This window comes from Garra rufa, chromosome 1, assembly GCF_049309525.1.
Source record: "Garra rufa chromosome 1, GarRuf1.0, whole genome shotgun sequence".
NCBI lineage: Eukaryota > Metazoa > Chordata > Actinopteri > Cypriniformes > Cyprinidae > Garra > Garra rufa.
In genome coordinates this window covers 58,376,267-58,394,807 of record NC_133361.1, presented here as the reverse complement: position 1 = coordinate 58,394,807, position 18,541 = coordinate 58,376,267, and the positions used below count along the sequence as shown (strand labels likewise).

At 36.9% G+C, this 18,541-nt stretch overlaps 1 protein-coding gene across 1 annotated transcript in view; it reads right to left on the bottom strand.

The window, feature by feature from the left end:
- Positions 1-18,541, bottom strand: part of LOC141337518 (protein kinase C alpha type-like) — a 57,159-nt gene that overhangs the window by 25,860 nt on the left and 12,758 nt on the right. Inside the window, exons 4-7 of the mRNA XM_073843361.1 lie at positions 17,783-17,874; positions 16,355-16,417; positions 13,662-13,800; positions 5,764-5,844 (exon numbers count right to left, since the gene is read on the bottom strand). Of these exons, the coding sequence (XP_073699462.1) occupies positions 5,764-5,844; positions 13,662-13,800; positions 16,355-16,417; positions 17,783-17,874 (375 nt within the window). The remainder of the gene's footprint in view (positions 1-5,763; positions 5,845-13,661; positions 13,801-16,354; positions 16,418-17,782; positions 17,875-18,541) is intronic.

Genomic DNA, 18,541 nt, shown 5'->3' with positions numbered 1-18,541 from the left:
TCATTATCAATGTTGGAAGCAGTTTTGCTGCTTAATATGATTTCTGAACCTGTTTAAACCTTTTTTTTCCAGAATTCTTAGATAAGTAAAAATTTAAAAACACTGATTTAAAATATTAAAGACATACTTTGTTAGAAAAGATGTCTACTACATTATATTCTATTATTAGTCGCAACATCTAGCTACTGGAGTACCTCAGGGCTCAGTTCTTGGACCATTTCTCTTCTTTGTCTACATGGCATAACTAGGTTCTGTCATTCAGAAACATGGCTTTTCATATCACTGCTATGCTGATGACACTCAACACTACCTTTCATTTCATCCTGATGATCAGACGATAGCTGCTCGCATCTCAGCTTGTAACAGACATTTCTTGCTGGATGAAAAAGACCATAATCTTCAACTCAACCTTGCCAAGACAGAACTGCTTGTGTGATTAATTTTTAATGAGTTGAAAAGAACGCACGTCACACCTCTCTTTATCAATTTGCACTGGCTACCAAAAGCTGCTCGCATTAAATTGAAGGCATTCATGTTTGCCTACAAAACCACCACTGGCACCCCTTTACCTAAATTCATTAATTCAGACTAATGTGCCCTCTAGAAGCTTGCTTTCCCATCTTTGCTTAGCCATCTTCAAGAATCAGCTAAAAACACATCTCTTCCATCTTTATTTGACCCTCTAACTCTAGCACCATCTATTCTAATTTATTCTTTTAAAAATTGCCCTTTTAGACTTACTCTATTATTTTACTTCTTTATTTCTTTCTTAAAAAAACAAACAAACAAAAACTAACACTAGCTTCTTTGTTCTTTTTGTATTCTATCTATCTATTTAAGGCCTCTATATGTCTAAATGTAAATGTCATCAATTTAATGGTAGTGTAAAATCTATTGTTACAACAGTTTTAATTTAAATAAATGCTGCTCTTTTTTAATGTTTTATTCATCAAAGAATCCTGAAAAAAGTATCACAGGTTCCAAAACATATTTTAGCAGCACAACTGTTTTCAACATTTATAATAAATCAGCATATTAGAATGATTTCTGAAAGATTATGTGACACTGAAGACGAGTAATGGCTGATGAAAATTCACCCAATTTCTAGGGTAAAAACATGTCAACCACCTAATAAGTGCAAACTATATCTTGAAAGTTTTCATCCCCCATTGTTTTGTTGTAAATGGTAATATGTTATCTTGAGAGACAGCAATAATTGCATCTACACTGATGTTTACATAAACGTGCTCATTCTCTTAACACATGACAGCAGTCAATTATTGTCATATTTATACCATAAAGTAATTGAGCAGATTCAACAGACCCATGTTTTTAATAAACTGAGGTAATGGGTAAAACAAATATGTGCTCAAAGTCTTTTTCTCTCCTATTCTCCACAGCTTTGGAACCCTAAATCCATCTTAAGTTCTCCAGAAGTACTGACAGCCACCTCCCACTCATCCTGACAGAGGCGGGTTATTAGCAGACACTCACCAAACTCAATGCTTCAGAGTTTCTAAAAAAAAAGAACAATACACATTTCTGTCATGATTCCTGAGTCATTTTACACTTTTTCACATTTTTTTTTTAAACCTCAGAGCAGTGGGATGACATATTACATAAGCAGGAATCATTCCAGGATGGGGGTGTCCGAGACAAAATCATCCGGGAATCAGGGAAACACATCAAGTGTATAACAAGATTCTTCTGTTGGGTAATTGGACCCGGGAGTCAGCGGGAGAAAGCTGAGATGTAAATGACGTAACCTTGGTAACCGTTCTGGTAGAAAGTATAGACGACACAGGAAGTGCATTTCACACTGAGGCCTGGGCTGTACTCAATATAAATGAATCTCACTGAAATCAATAAAGAAAACAGCCAAAGAGACAAATAAAGCAGTTGCACTTTTTTGTGTTTTTGAGTACCACAACAAAATTCACAAGTAATAGTTAGTTAATAGTGACAATTGGTCCCCGAACTAATGTGTGACCAGTATACAGTGATGGCCAAAATTACTACAACACTACACTCTTAAAAATAAAGGTTCTTTATTAGCATCAATGGTTCTATGAAGAACCTTGGACATCCATGGAACCTTTCAAATGCAGAAAAGGTTCTTTATAGCCGAAAAAGGTTCTTTAGATTTTTAAAATGTTCTTCAAATGGTTCTTTTAGGAACTGAAAGATTCTTCGGGGAACCAAAAATGGTTCTTCTATGGCATCACTGCAAAAACACTCATTTGAAAATGAGTGTAGTATTTTCACCGGATAAAAAATGGTCAGCTATTTCTATCTGCTGTAGTGTCTCAGTAGGAAATATCACTTTACATTTCCAAACATTTATATTGCCATTAATTGTAATAATCAAATCAAATTTTGTTTGTACAAGGAGATCTGATCTCATTATCATCCAGTCTGTCTGGAATGACATGAAGAAACAGAAAATGAGAGGTTTTTTAACTGGTAAATCACTACTTCAAACCACGACTCACGACTTTGTAGCATTCCAGGCACATTTATGAATTATTATTATTTTTATATTATTATTAATTTGATTCCAACGTTATATTGTCCTAAGCTCTATTTTTCCACCTTGTGCCACTTGTATAAACACCGCACGCATTAGGGCTGACTTTGTTGTTTCGCGGGCTATGTTACGTCAGAACTCCTAACTGGGAGTGCATCGATCTAGCAGGAGTTCACGAGTGGGAAGTCACGGGTTTGACTGCCGTTCCAGTGCACTTTCACTGGTAGAAGGTCGGAAAAACACGGGTTTCGGGTTGTCTGGAACGCGGAATAAATTCAGAAGAACCGTGGCAACGTTTCCAAGATGCTTCAAGAAACCTAACTGGAAAGCTACCAGAAAAACTATGCGCAAGTGCAAGCTGCTTTAAACGCAAAGGATGGTCACGCCAAATGTTGATTTAATGTAGTTAAAGGATTAGTTCACTTCCAGAACAAAAATGTACAGATGATGTACTCACCCCCTTGCCAACCAAGATGTTCAGTCGTAAAGGAAATTATGTTTTTTGAGGAATTTTTTTGCATGATTTCTCTCCATATAATGGATATGTATGGCGCCCCCAAATTGAACTTCCAAAATGCAGTTTAAACGCAGCTTAAAATGGCTCTAAACGATCCCAGCCGAGGAAGAAGGGTCTTATCTAGCGAAACGATTGGTTATTTTCTAAACAAGCCAACAATTTATATACTTTTTAACCTCAAATGCTCGTCTTGTCTAGGTCTGCGATGTGCATGCATAGTCTGTGTAATCCGCGTCAATACAGTTAGGGTATGTTGAAAAACTACCAACATTTCATCTTTAACTTCAAAATCGTCCGACAATGCTGTTTTACCTTTATTTTGTAAAGGGCGTTTGATCTTTTTTGTATGTTCACTTTGTAAACACTGGGTCGGTACTTCTGCAGCGATGTAGGAAGTAAGAAAACCAGATGGTAGTTTTTCAATATACAAGGGGGTGAGTACATTGTCTGTACATTTTTGTTCTGAAAGAACAATTTTACAACATTTACCTCATTTTACAACATTTTTACACAAGTGCCTAAAACTTTTAACTGTAGCTTTGCTGGTAGGTTTCTTAAAGCATCTTGGAGATGTTGCCACAGTTCTTCTGGATTTTAGTCTCAGTTTGTTCTGTTTCTTCACGTGTGGAGCAATAGCTGTTGTTAGACTCCTTGTGCAAACAAAAATCTCACTGGATCATTACAATTAATGGCAAAATGAATGTTTAGAAATGTTAAATATTATTTCCTACTGACACACTACAGCAAAAGATAGAAATAACTGACCCATTTTTTTATCTGGTGAAAATACTAGTGTTGTAATAATTTTGGCCACCACTGTATTGGTCACACTTTAGTTTGGGGACCAATTCTCCCTATTAACTAATTATTAACAATGACTTCTGCCTCAATAAACTCCCAATTTGCTGCTTATTAATACTTAGTAAGGAGTTTGCCCTTAAAATAAAGTGTTATGAATATATTAAAATTAATTATTTTGTTTAATACAATTATAATCTCTTAGATCCTTGTTTTGCTAAATTTTGTTACAGTTTCAATTTTGATAAAGAATCTGGAAGCTAGGCTGCGTTTACACTAGAGTGTTTTTGTTTTAAAACGCATAACTTTTGCTACGGTTACGCCTGTCGTTTACACTATTTTGTTGTTTTGGACCATCGAAAACTGAGATTTTTGAAAAGGCTGTAGACCACATTTTTGGTTGAAAACTCCGCCGTTGCTCCGCCTATTCTCTTGTGATATGGCATGACAGGCCAAATTAAACTTCATTGCAGCCCAACTTTGGCCAACAAGTCCTGGTTTAGGCATTTCTGACCTAAAATAGTAATGCAACATTCTAAGACTAAAATATGTATTGGTATCACTGCTTTCATCACACTTTCAAAACGTTTTATTTATGCAATGTTTTTGTCCCATAGACTTTCACTGTTGCATTTCAGTAAATGCAATTTTTTTAGATATTTGAGACGTTTTTGACAAAATCTGAAATCATGCACTGTCAGAACAATATGTGCAAAAATTGCACCTTTAGGGGTACAACAGCTTGTCACCAGGGCAGTTCCTTCAATGTACCCTTAAGACAGAAATATTTACTCTTATGGTAATATTATGAACACTTTAGGGCTAAAAGGTAAGGTACAAAGGTGTCACTTTGAGGGTACCGCACACACTGAACAAGCTGCTGTGCTCCTAAACAGTGTTGTTTTTGACAACCATCTTAGATTTAGTCTTAGTCTTAGTCTTTTGGACTAAAATGCTTATTAGTTTTAATCAAATTTAAGTCACTTCTATATGTGATAGTTTTAGTCCAATTTTAGTCGACGAAAAGTCAAAAAGGTTTTAGTCTAGTTTTAGTCGACGAAAAGTCAAAAAGGTTTTAGTCTAGTTTTAGTCAAAAAAGGGGAAAAAGTAGTCTTTTAACAAATTAATGTAGGTCAGTAAGTATTTTGCTGTTGGGTAGTGTCACTTGTAAGTTCTGAAAATAGCAGATCTATAGTTCAACACAATGTGAGCTTCCGGATCGACTATTTTCACCAATAATTACAATAATGAAGGAATGTTTTAAAACATAAAAGACAAACAAGGATGGAATGCTAAAACGGCTTGCCATACTAGTATGGCAAAGAGTATTTAATGCTAAAACGGCTTGCCATAGCGGCAGATACGTTTTAGGTTTTGATTGGCATGCACAATAAGCAGAAATGTCATGCATTTTAAACGTCTGACGGACCACCACTAACATTTTCGTCTATTCTCGTCTCGTCAACGAAAACTCACACACGTCTCGTCATGTTTTAGTCATCAACGAGCCATTTTTATCTCGTCATTGTCTCGTTATCGTCATGAAAAAAGTGGCGTCAAAAACAACACTGCTCCTAAAGGTATAATTTTTGCACTTTTTTTCTGACAAATGTTCACAAATACTGCCAAGAGTACTGAACCCATGAGATGATTAAAATACAAAATTCTGCAGGACATAAATTGAACATGAAAAAGAATTAAAGTTCCCTCAGAACCAAAATCTCAATTCTCGCCTTCGTGATCTGTTGCTCGGAGACAGTGTGTTTTGTGGCAAGTCATTTTCTGTGGCGTTCGCTGATCACAGCGGGGCTGCAATCACAGTTATTCAAAGCGGCTCTGAAAAGCCCAGGCGTCTGACTCATTTAAGCACTAAAGAGAATTCTAAATGATTCACAAGAACTTTCTGCGCACGTCCACCTACCTGCCCAGCCAACATCTCGTAGAGGAGCACACCGTATGCCCACCAGTCCACCGATTTCCCGTACGGCTGATAGGCGATTATCTGGGGGAAGAGGAAATGAACATGTGCATCATTTTCTGTCCAGTCATTCATTCAACTCTCATGGGCTCTTGGGAATCTCTATTCAATCTCCATTCATTTGTCAAGAGCACAATGCACGTTTCATTACCGCTCAAGGGGGTGGTTGGCACTTTGCTATTTTTAACCATTTGCTGTAATAATTGCTTTTTTCTCCTCACCAGTCCATTTACACCCACATATTGAGCACGTACACACCAGTCAGTGTGTATAATCACAGGGGAAGTTAATGAGTGCTTTGTTAAGCATAGAGAGTGTATGTTTCATGTGACACTGCAAACTCTCTTCCTCTTCATGCATGTCTTAGAAATGACTGCATAGTTGTTCCACTTTCCATAAATAGGGCACAAATTGGTGGCCATTACTTTCTAAAAAGCAATGAAGTCACACGTGCAACATTCTTTCAAGAGATAACTATATATGTTTTGGTAGTGTCAAATTTGGGGAGAGAGGACAAATATTCCCAAACTTTCTGAAAATACAATTTGAGAATTAACTGCACAATTACTAGAAATGTGTACCTTGGATATTATACAAAATTTGTGAAAAAAGATGAAAAAGATTTTTTTCAAGATGTTTCCAAATCTGACTCTGCACCACTTGGTTGCACGCTTTGGACCAGTGTTTGAGTAACACTGGCTGCTCCAGAGAGGAACAGAAAGCTCTTAAATATCTGACACACAGCACACACTGTAAGGTCACAGTAAGCATCTTTTATGTGTCTACTGGCTGTCTGCTTACAGACACAGAGCAGGCTGTCTGCCAGTATTCACATCAACAGCCTGACCTAAAAAGTCCTGACACACAACACACACAAATAAACAGATAAACACATAATATATTCCTGCTAACAAAACCGATGCTATTCTAAAACAACTTGGTCTTTCAAAATGCTTTTAAAAACTTTTTGCCGGTAAGGTCTGAAGTCAAATTAACAGTCAAATTTAACTCAAGTCAAATTTAAACAAACGGTATAGAAGGAGTTTGAAAAAGTAGGTTTTTAACATGGCAAAATGGCAGTCAGGAGGTTCAGCTAAATATGGCAAAAATGGTAGGCTATCTGTGTTCTCGGCATGACCCAAAAAATATATTGAGATATCATTGTCAGGGATCTGGAAGGAGGACCCAAACGCAGAGTGAATGACAAGGGATTTATTGACAAAACAGATTGATACAAGAGGATAGTGAGGTGCACAGGTAATACAACATCAGGAATACAGTAAACGAAGAGACAGCTAGGGAGACCCCTGGAACAGCCTCAAACATCCACTGGCAGAATATAATAGCAGCAGAGGGAGCGGCAAGGCCAGACAGGAGGTGGGAACAGGGCAAGGCACCTTAGAGCCGAGCTCAGATACTTGTGGACCGCACACTCTGAAGTAGATCAGATGCAAGGCAAGGGAACCAGAGGGCTGGAACAGGTCAGGGCAGGAACTCAAACACCACAACAAGACATAACAGAACAAGGCTCCACAGGGACACAAAATAATGCAAGGAAGGTAGGAGAATAAACAATAAATAAAAAATAAAAAAATAAATAAAAACAAAATGGTTACCAAATTAACCACATAAAATACTTAAATCAAAAAAATGCAAACAGAACACAAGATTAGAGTCATACTAAAATATAAAAGAAAAATAAATAAACAATTCCAAAAAACAAGGAGCAAGACAAAAACATAGAATACATAGGACTAGACAGGGACTGGACAAGACTAGGGCACAAGACCAACCAGACAAGAGGGAAAAATATACTCAGAGACAGAGACAGAAATAGTGAGGGAGAGAATGACAACGAACCAGTAAAAACAAGATGACAAGAGGAACTATAAATAGGGAAGAAAGCAGACGAGGAACAGGTGAAAATGATTAGACTTAACAAGGGCTAACAGGAGGGCGTGACAAAAGAAAACAAGGAGGAGGGGCTAAAGGCACATGACTGACAAAAACAATAACAAAGCCATGTGCTCACACAAAAGACAAGCATAGACAAAAAGCAAAGACAAAACAAACAGGGTAGGACCCTGACAATCATTACAATAGGCTAATATACTAAAACATAATTAGCATTTTTGCAAATTTCATTCTAACTTTTGACCACAATGTGGCGGTACTCAAGTATTTGAGTACCATCAGGGAGAATGATGCCGAAGATACACATGTCGCAGTTTCGTAATGATATGCCAATGTGTTTGTAAAATATAGCATTTTACGACAAAATTCAAAATGGCCCAAAATGTCTGACATGGGAAAATTGGGTATTATTTGACTTGGCATGCTGCACCGAATCTACCCTTACAAAAATGAATCATGCTTTATTTTAGTAAAAGTGCTGTAGCCATGCTTTTTGGCTTATTGATTATCATTGGTATGACCATAGATTTCATATATCTTGACCACTACCGAAACTGTGCAGGTAGCCTCGGGTCATGATTATTATAACAAACACCAAGTTTGGTCTGAAAACCACAAAGCGTTGGAAAGATATAGCCTCAAGTCTGATTTGGAGAGCTTTTCGTAGAATTCGTTTGTGTGCTTTTTGTGAACAGATGGGTCTATCAAAAAACTTTTGGTAACTTTTTGTCAGCATGGCAAGCCTCTCAAGGTTCTCTTGGATGGTTGTGCATCTTTTCTTCCACACTTTTTTCTTCCACTCAACTTTCTGCTAACATGCTTGGATACAGCACTCAGCCAGCTTCTTTGGCAATGAATGTTTGTGGATTACCCTCCTTGTGAAGGGTATCAATGGTTGTCTTCTGGACAACTGTCAGATCAGCTGTCTTCTCCATGATTGTGTAGCCTAATGAATCAAACTGAGAGACCATTTTGAAGGCTCAGGAAACCTTTGTGGGCGTTTTGAGTTGATTAGCTGATTGGCATTTCATCATATTCTAATTTGTTGAGATAGTGAATTGGTGGGTTTTTGTAAATGTGAGCCAAATCATAGCAATTAAAATAACCAAAGACTTAAACTACTTCATTTCCATGACATTGTAATTTATTGAGATGCACCTATGACAGGCCTTTTCCTTTATTTTGTTTGCTTATTTGTCTGCATATGATCAGGATAGGTAATCTGTCCTGTCCAATTTATGTAGAAGTCTATTTATTCTAAAAATTATTGTTTTTATTATTGTTATGCAACACCGCTATGACAAAATGTCACATGCTTCAACATACTGAGCTGCGATTCTCATGCAAGCAAGTTTAAATTTGTCTCATGTCATTTCCCCCTCTTTTTCACATAATTTTCATGTCATTTCTCTCCTTTCCACTGTCAATAAAATGTCAGAAAGCATGCAGCAGAGCGTAGCTGTTGATTAAGTCTTCTCCCAACACCTGTTTTCAATAGCAAACTTAAACTATTGATCTATTCACAGGGTTACAATTGCTTTTAGAACCAGGAAGGTCAATATATCTGATCATGTCTTCATTAGCATTGGCTAAAGACAGGATGTACAGTAAAGATTGCTTCATGACTGTGAGTGTGAAATTTGGAAGCAAAGACAACACAGTGAGCACAAAGTACAGAAAGTACCATGCTTTTTGGATGTTTTATCAATCATATGACATCATCACTGAGCTATGGTACCAACACAGTTTTTTTTTTATAAAGGGAGATTTTTTCCCAAAATGTAACATCAAGTTTGATGTCTGAAGAGCCAAACATCTGCTGCTCAGACCAGTCATCTCGAACTGTATGTATAAAAATAAAAACTTCATTGTGTTTCCAAAAATAAAATCCCATCTGCAGTAATATAAAGACCGCAGACGGGGGCTGGTGTGTGATTGGCTGGGGACCGGAGGGTTTGAATAAAGTCAGGACAAATGAAGAGGGTGGAAGGGCTGCTTATGGATGAATAAATGATTCTGTCAGGACATGGACGTGCTAGAGTTTCTAATGGAGATGCTGAGAAGATGAAGTCACTCTGACCTTCTTTAGATTCAGAATACACTCAAGGCTGTGATGACACACTGGCGGGAGAGCAGAAATTTTAGCAGTGTGTTGTCTGCAAACCTTCTAATTATTCTACATTTGTAAGATTGTATTTAATATGCAGAGTTCTAAATGAATCATAGCTGGTATTGAATGTATTCCAGACTCTTCTTTTTAAATGATTATCAGGGTCACTGATCAGACATGAGGAGATCAATAAGTGGGGAATTAGATGAAGCAGGGAACTGTCATGACACATGAGCTGGACACTTGAAAGGACACCAAGACTCATAATCAATCTGCAAGCTATATGCAATATACTGTAAAGAGATCAAACTTTCCTTAAATCCTTCAAACATACACACTTACACACACGCATTCTGTATCAAAGCACCCAATTCTGTCCTGAGAACCAAACCGCCTCGCTTTATAAAAGCTTTCTTTGAGCTATGAGGATCCTGCCAGGAATACATCATGTTTATGTTTGCTTTCTCTCTTCCCACCTACAATATGCTTTTCACACAGTGCATCTCCTTTTGTGTCATAATGCTGGAAGAGAGCATGATGTTCCTGCTACCCACACTGCTCTGCTGCTTGATCTCCCCTCACACACATGCTCACACACACACGCAAGATGTCAAGCTGCCACACGCTTCAGTGGAAATGTCACAGCGCTAATCTACAGGTCAATATCACTGTGGGCTTTGCAAAAGAGAGCAAATTAAAATGTGGCTATTAGTGAATGGCTTGGTCATGTACAAAACAACAAACCAAAAACATTAAGATTTAACAAAATAACTATTCAAAGTGTTTACATTTAAATACATATGAAAAAAGGAAAGAAATTAAATAATTATTTAGCAGATTGCTAACTAAATAAAATTAAACAAATTACATTTTAGACTGGATCTAACATGACCAATGACTGAATCAATAGCCGCTTTTCCACTATCGGGCCGAACCGTTCTCAATGCGTAACCGTTCTGTTCCGTGCCGATTCGGGCCAGTCGGCACGGATACGGTTTGATTTTCCACTGCGGTGCAGATAACGGAACTATTTGGAATGTAAATACAAATGCGTCAGTCGTTGCCTTGGTAATGCAAGCCGCGCTTCTACTGTTATTTTCCTTTTGGACTTGATATGTATGTTTGAGTTTGTTTGTTTTTTTCCCGGCACTGTTTTGAAACTTTTCTTAATGCCCTTCTCTGCAAGACACTGCACTAATTAAAAAAAAAAAACTTTTTCGTTTCTCTTTGCACCCTCCAGCTGTTGTTGAATTTTTCTTTCTTGCCAAATATCATATTAGAGCAAATGTTTCATCCACAGACCAAAGTGTCTCAGCCATTTGTATTTATATTTACCGTATCTGTTTACTGCGCTCCCGCTTTGCCATAGAGAAACTGGTAGCCAGGCAACAGAGTGGCGACGCCATGCAAACGCATTTTATCAGCCCGGTTCAGCACGGTTGTCTAACCGTGCCAAGAATTCCGGGCCGAGAACGGTTTGTAATCGTTCCGTGCCGTACCAGGCTCAGGTGGAAACACAACTGGAACTGTACCCGACCGTTCTAAGAACGGTTCGGCACGATGGTGGAAAAGCGGCTAAAGGTGTGGGGTTGAGCTATTCAATTTGGCACAACTTGAAAGGCAAATAGGGAATGTCTGCAAAATGTTAATTATTTTACCAAAATAAGAGGGATCATACAAAATGTTTTTCCTTCTGGAGCATCAGTGAGCATTTGAACCTTCTGAAATTGTCCTCAGTGTGAAAAGATGGATCTCAAACACATACAGTCATTATTGGAAAGTGTCCAAATACACAAAAATGCTGAAAAACCAAAGAATTTGTGGGACCTGAAGGATTTTTCCGAAGAACAGCAGGCAGTTTAACTGGTCAGGACAAACAAGGAACTCATAAACTAATCACTAAACAAACAAACAAACAACAAAAAAACAGCTGTTGATTGTTCAGGTAACAGCACAGTATTAAAAATCAATTGTATGTAAACTTATGAATGAGGTAATTTTTTATAAATTCAACTATTATTTTGTCTTGTGAGCTATATGTAAATATCTTTTATGTGAAATATCTTATTCAGGACAGTACTAAATAAAAAATAAACATGCATTTTGTATGCTCCCTCTTATTTGAGTAAAATAATTAACATTTTGCAGATTTTGCAAGGTGTATGTAAACTTTTGCCCTCAACTGTAAGTACTCATACTAATACTAACTAAGCTTATTTAGGTAACAATTTGGACAATATTTTGAATCTGATTAAAAAAATTTCATGTTTTCGTAACATACTTTATTCAGTCATCAATAGTTATTAAAGTAATAGGCATGTGTAGAAAAATTTCAGTTTTTGCAAATGTCCAAAGACATACCTATACATACAATTTTCAGGTGAATAGACCATAGTGGCAGTAAAACACCAATAACTTTCATTCCTTTTCATATAAACTACAATTACTCTGCAATATTATTGTTTAATAAATACGTATTTTCACATGTTCCTTACAAAATACTTTGTTACATGGTACCTCAAAACACTTTTACTATAGTGCATTACTATTAGACTAATATATTTTGATGTTTGCAATCACAAACTGTATGGCTTTTCTGATGTAGTAAATTTGCTCTGTAGCACACCTGGTACAGCACTGCACTTGCTCGATACAAAGAGCTTGGGTACAAATCCAGTGAAACATTATGATAAAAGAGCTCAAAGACTGTAGAAGCATGCTAAAATGGCATGATTACTTCAGCAAATCCATGTTTATGTCATGTTTGATTTTATAACAACCTGATCCCATGACAAAAACGTACAAGAAGTACATATCACTGCAGTTTCCAACAGAAATGTTAAAAGAGTGTTGTTGTTTTTCCCCCCTGGAACAGATGAACGTATATATATATATATATATATATATATAGTATGTTTTATGTGACGTTGGTTTTGTAAGTGTCACCACAGTACTGACTTGAAATGTCTGTTGAATGGCGTTCTAACTCAAATGCTCTGTGACATTTTAAAATAACATACCACCTGCACTGCACAAAAAGCTACTTGATACCTTGACACCTAACCCTAAACTTACCAATACTAGGGGGGTAGTAATCTGGTGGGGGGCAACACCGGAAAGTGAAACATATGGAGCTGTAATCATAACTGTGTGAAAACGATTACATGCTCACTGTTTTACTGCCTCTAGTGTTCATTTCTGTTGGAAAATGCAGTGATATGTACTTACTGGTAGGTATTTCGTATCTTGCAAAAGTCATGAGATCAGGTAGCTTTATTAACACCTAACACCTAGGTAAGGCTTGGAGTAGGGAGTAGTGTAGGTGGTACATTAACGATGAACCTAATAAAACACTGCCAGATTTAACTTAAGATAAAACTAAATGCACTTTTAGTGCTGCTCACTGGACATTTTATTTTAAAAGTGCTGCAAAAAGAAGCACTTCATAATAACATTTTGCAGAAATGTTGCCATAGGCATGCTTTTACAATCAGTCTAATGTTGTACGAGTTGTGTGCTTATAGGGTTGTGTGAGTCCGGTTGAGAGGTCAGCAAGGGTGAGGACTTTAAGGCCTCAGGTCGTGTCCTACATGCAGTGAATTTGAGAGAGGCAGTCCGGGTCATTTGATTTCAACATCTCTCACTCGAGATGTTAAAAGGCTAGAAAATGTTGTCATCACTCTCTCTTAAACTGGAGTTTGACAGCCTCACTCCTAATGGACTTTCACTGATGAATGACCAGAATAAACATCCTTTTATGTTCCACAGAAGAAATAAAGTCATTTAGGTTTGGAGTAGCACTCCAGGTGTTACTCACCTCTGGGGCAATGTAATCCGGCGTTCCACAAAAGGTGCGTGTCGTCATGCCCTCAAACATGTTTTCCTTACACATGCCGAAGTCTGCAATCTTGATGTGGCCCTCGGAGTCCAACATCACGTTATCCAACTTCAGATCTCTGAGGACAAAATACGCAAACGTATGATACGTATGATAATTGATGTTTATGGCAGACGCTGTGTATCTAACTCCCCTCGTTTCACCCGGCAGACAGTTCACATTTAATAGTGTGGTCTTTAGCTGTGGGTACGTACAGCCATGTGCGAGTGGGCAGTATAAGCGAGGTCAGAGTGACCTCAGCCACGCTCAGCTTTCATCATCAAAGAGCATGATTAATGCGAGCTGAACGCTGCAGCCCTGCAGGGACGGGAACGGCGAGAGAGGAGCTGAATGCAGACAGCGCTGCAGATAAACAGCCTTTCTTACAGCCCCCGTTTCTCAGAGAGTGACTCATTCTCTGGACAGGAATATTTATACTGCATTTCATGGCTGTTTCGGACCTGATAAACCCTGAGTAATGTTGTTTACTTCAAATAATATGTGTTTTTAATGACACTGTGTTCTCCACACATCTGACGTCTATCATTTTCATCTTATTCAGGTAGCATACCTTTAGAATATGAATATGTTAGCTATTGCAAACAAGAGCTGACCGTTTATAACAGCTAAAACTTAATATGCAACATCTTACTAAAGAATTTAACAACAAATTAACAAATTTAACAAATTAATTAAAATTAAAAGTTTGCTTTTAAATCTTCCAAATGGCTTGCCTCAAAGACTTCTATTGTAATGAACTACACTTCATTATGACAGTTCATTATTATTACGGTTTATTATTTGATTGAACAAAAGTTGGCAAAATTGGAAAAAACATATTCATAGTGCACGTCATAGTCATTTCAGACCTGCTAATACACAAGTAATGTTTTTTTTACCTCAAATGTGTTTTCAACTACACCTGAGTTGTTGTGTTTAGATCACAAATGTGTTTTCCACACCTCTTGCAGTTTATCATTTTCATCATATTCAGGTAGAATTCCTCTGGAATGGATGTTAGCTATTGAAAATAACAACTTTTAACCTCCAAATGGCTTCCATCATATGTACTGCAGTACATTACAGCATTATGGTTGATTATATTTCGTTATTGACGAGAACATTTGCTATGATTGCAAGTCATCTATATTTATAGTAAATTTTCCGAGTTCATTTTAGGAGTACACTGACAAACATGAACTAAGGCTTTGTGTGTCCACCAAAAAGTGTTTTTAGCTGAAAACACAAGCACTCTGCTAAAAATGTCTAGCTGTGAGTTCTTGAGAGTGCTTCTGTGGCACAGCATTTTTTCAGTTGAGAGATTTTGGCTGCTATGATATAGTTTACATACAGTTCTATACTTCTTAATATAAAAATGACAACACAATGTAAAGTTTCAATGCTCTGGCCCTTGTTTTAAATGATTTTGATCCATTGTTGTTGTTGCCTGTTGTACGAGAAGGATGTGGCGATTGGTCGGTGTGAAATTTGTCCCACCCATCCTCCACTGTGATTGGACGGCTGAAAGTACACTGCAAAAAATGCTTTTCTTACTTAGTGTTTTTGTCTTGTTTCCAGCCTAAATATCTAGGAACTCTTAAATCAAGAAGGATTTTCTAGACAAGTAAAAATTATTGTCTTGTTTTCAGAAAAAACACTTCTTGACTGGCATTTATATGGAAATATGCTTTAGGAGCTATCCATCTTTACTCTCCTTGCATTCGGAGATTGACACGTCTTGACTGGCAAGCGAGTGGAAACTCAAACAGTGAAAGTGAGTTGTTCAAAAACTTTCTTTTTGGTAAACTCTGTGTACACAAACAATGTTCTCAATCCTCGAGTTCATGTGTAGAGACCCAGGTGATACTTCGAGCAAAGATTCATGGTGTGTCGAGCTTTCTTAGTGTTGTAAAAATATTGATTTTGATGCGCTCAAAGTTATGCCCTTAGTACTCCCATTCACCGGCCATTTGACCAGAAAACGAAATCCCGGTCAATCTCAAAAACGGCTCGTTTGTCGTAATTATGCTTTTAGATATAAGTTTGTCTCGTTTACAGTAAAAAAACAGCCCAGGTTGCATTTTGGCAATAGTTATCCTTTAAGTGAGTTTGTGCTTGAAACAAGCAAAATAATCTGCCAATGGGGTAAGAATGTTTTGCTATTTTGGCTGGACACATTAAAAATCTAAGTAACTTGTCATGCTGCTACTACCATTAAAAACAAATGGAAAAAACTAGCCTCGGGAAAAAATGCTTTGATGGACACACCTAAAAGTCAGAAAATTCCAACTGTGATTTCATGGTGTCTTTAGATACTCAGAAAAAGCTATACAGTACACTACGTGATTGTCCTAAATTTACTGCAATTATATGGCAAAAAACTGGGTGTCTTTCTCTGTACTGCTGTAACAGTAGTGGAATTTTAATAGGTTTGTCTTAACGCCATCTCAGCTGTTATTGGCTCTGTTCTCAGATCATCTAATTTGATCATGTGGAGAGTCACATCTGCTCCAGTTAAGTGTATTTTCCACTTATGGTGACACTTTGACAGCGTGTGACTGCATCTATAAGATCTACTGTGCTCCTCAATTCTATGTAAAGCAATAACTATGTAGATACTGTAATCCACTCACCTGTAAATAATTCCCTTTCTATGAAGAAAGAAGAGTCCGACAGCAATCTCTGCTGCGTAGAATCTGTCAACACAACACAGTGTAGATCAGTCAAGCAAAATAGATTCAAAAACATGTAAAGGACACTTTTCTGTATTTCTCAGACTGGTATTCCGGCCTTACAAAAAGCAAAGGAAACAAATGTGCCTTTACTCAAGCGTTGATTCTTCCAGCTGAAATGTTCTAGCCTTCGTTGACAAGGTGCAAAAATGGTGTAATGTTGTGAGCTCAGACATATATTAGAATAACAACATGAATAACTCTATTTCAGGAGCAGCTCTTCATGAACACAGACCCTCACATGGTTCCTGTGTATATGTTTGCAGTTTTATTCATGAGTGAAGACTGGGTGTTGATGGAGCAAATCTTAACAGCTTTTTTTTATATAGTATGTGTTTTTGCATTATTTAAGCACATTTCTGCACAAAATTCCAAAACATCTCATTTTCATTACTGTTACGTGAAATTTGAAATAATATTTAAACTATTTATGGTTGTATTTGTGCTGATTTTAAATGTATTCTGATTCAAAGAATCTATGTAAAATCTTCATTAAGGATTACAGTACATTTGCCAGCTTTTTAAGTTGGAATGTGTTGGTTTTGGAGAGAAATGTGACCTGGATGTGTGCATGTAGTATCAGTTGTGATTTCTGACATCTACTTTTGTGTCATATGAAGTACAGTAAGCAATACATTATATTACCATTATACTGCTTCCAATTACAACAATGCTAACCTGAAAATGGTAACATCTTAACTAGTTTTTACAGTATTTAAAGGGATAAAATTAAATTTTCCCCATGATTTACTCTCAAAACCCTCAAGCCATCCTAGGTGTAAAAGATTTTCTTCTTTCAGACAAATACAATCAGAGTTACCAAAAATGTCCTGGCTGTTATAATGGCAGTGAATGTGTGTTTATATTCAATAGTCCAATAGAAATTCAATGAAGTGCATCCATCCATCATAAAAAAAAAAAAAGTGTTTCACATGGCTCCGGGGGTTAATAATGGCTTCCTGAAGCAAATTGATGTGTTTACTTTTTCCCTTTCTTTTTTCTCGATTGTATTCGTCTGAAAGAAGAAAGTCTTATGCACCTAGGATGGCTAGAGAGTGAATAAATCGAGGGGCAATTTTCATTTTTAGGTGAACTATCTATACCTTACTAAATCAACCTAAATACATTAATCAATACCAACAAAACAGTTTTATTAAATCAGAAAAAGCTGCAATACGCTAGTAATCCATTGCAAACATAGCTCCACAAACACACTGTGTAGACAAACCAGCATCTTTAGTCTACATCTAAAGTACGTTTTGCTTGATTAATGTGTTTATCATTTGTCTATACTTTTTGATTGGGAGTAAGAAGTGAGTCATGTCTTACACGGCTTGTGGCTCCTTAAACTTGCCCACTTGCTGGATGTGATACATCAGGTCTCCGCCATTAATGTACTCCATTACAAAGTACAGACGATCCTGAAAGACAAATGATATAAATAGTACAGCTGCAGAAAATAAACAAGCAAGCCACTGTGGTCTGTACTGAATCAATCCATGTATGACCTCAGATCAGACAGGATGCCATTGACATATTGATAAACTGTATGACAGACACATTGGTATCACCAGGTGTCAGGAAAATCTGCTGTCACCTACCCTTTTTTCTTTCTCAGATTGGAAAGTCGATTGCATATTGACTAATACATCAATTCAAATGACACGACTGATTCTTAAATGTCTCTTAAGCTGCTGTCTTGCAAATTGATTTTCTGTGATGTATTCTATATTTTTCGTGCAAATTATATACTTATTTGTCACCAAGATACTATTATCTAACTTTCTAACACAGATCATTTTGGAGAAATCAGTAAAAATGTGTTAAAAACTACAAACCAGCCTTGTATGCCATTGTTTACAATTCTAGCTTGTTGCAAATGTTCATTTGCAAAAAAAAAAAAAAAAAAAAAAAAAATATATATATATATATATATATATTAATTTTCATTATTATTAAAGGTATATAATAATAATATATAAATGAGGACCAAAACACAACATACGCAGGTGAAGAGCTCTGCAGACCTTTTCAGATGGGTTGTGTCAGCATACTCTGACACCAGTTGTGTTGAAGAAGCACTGTGAC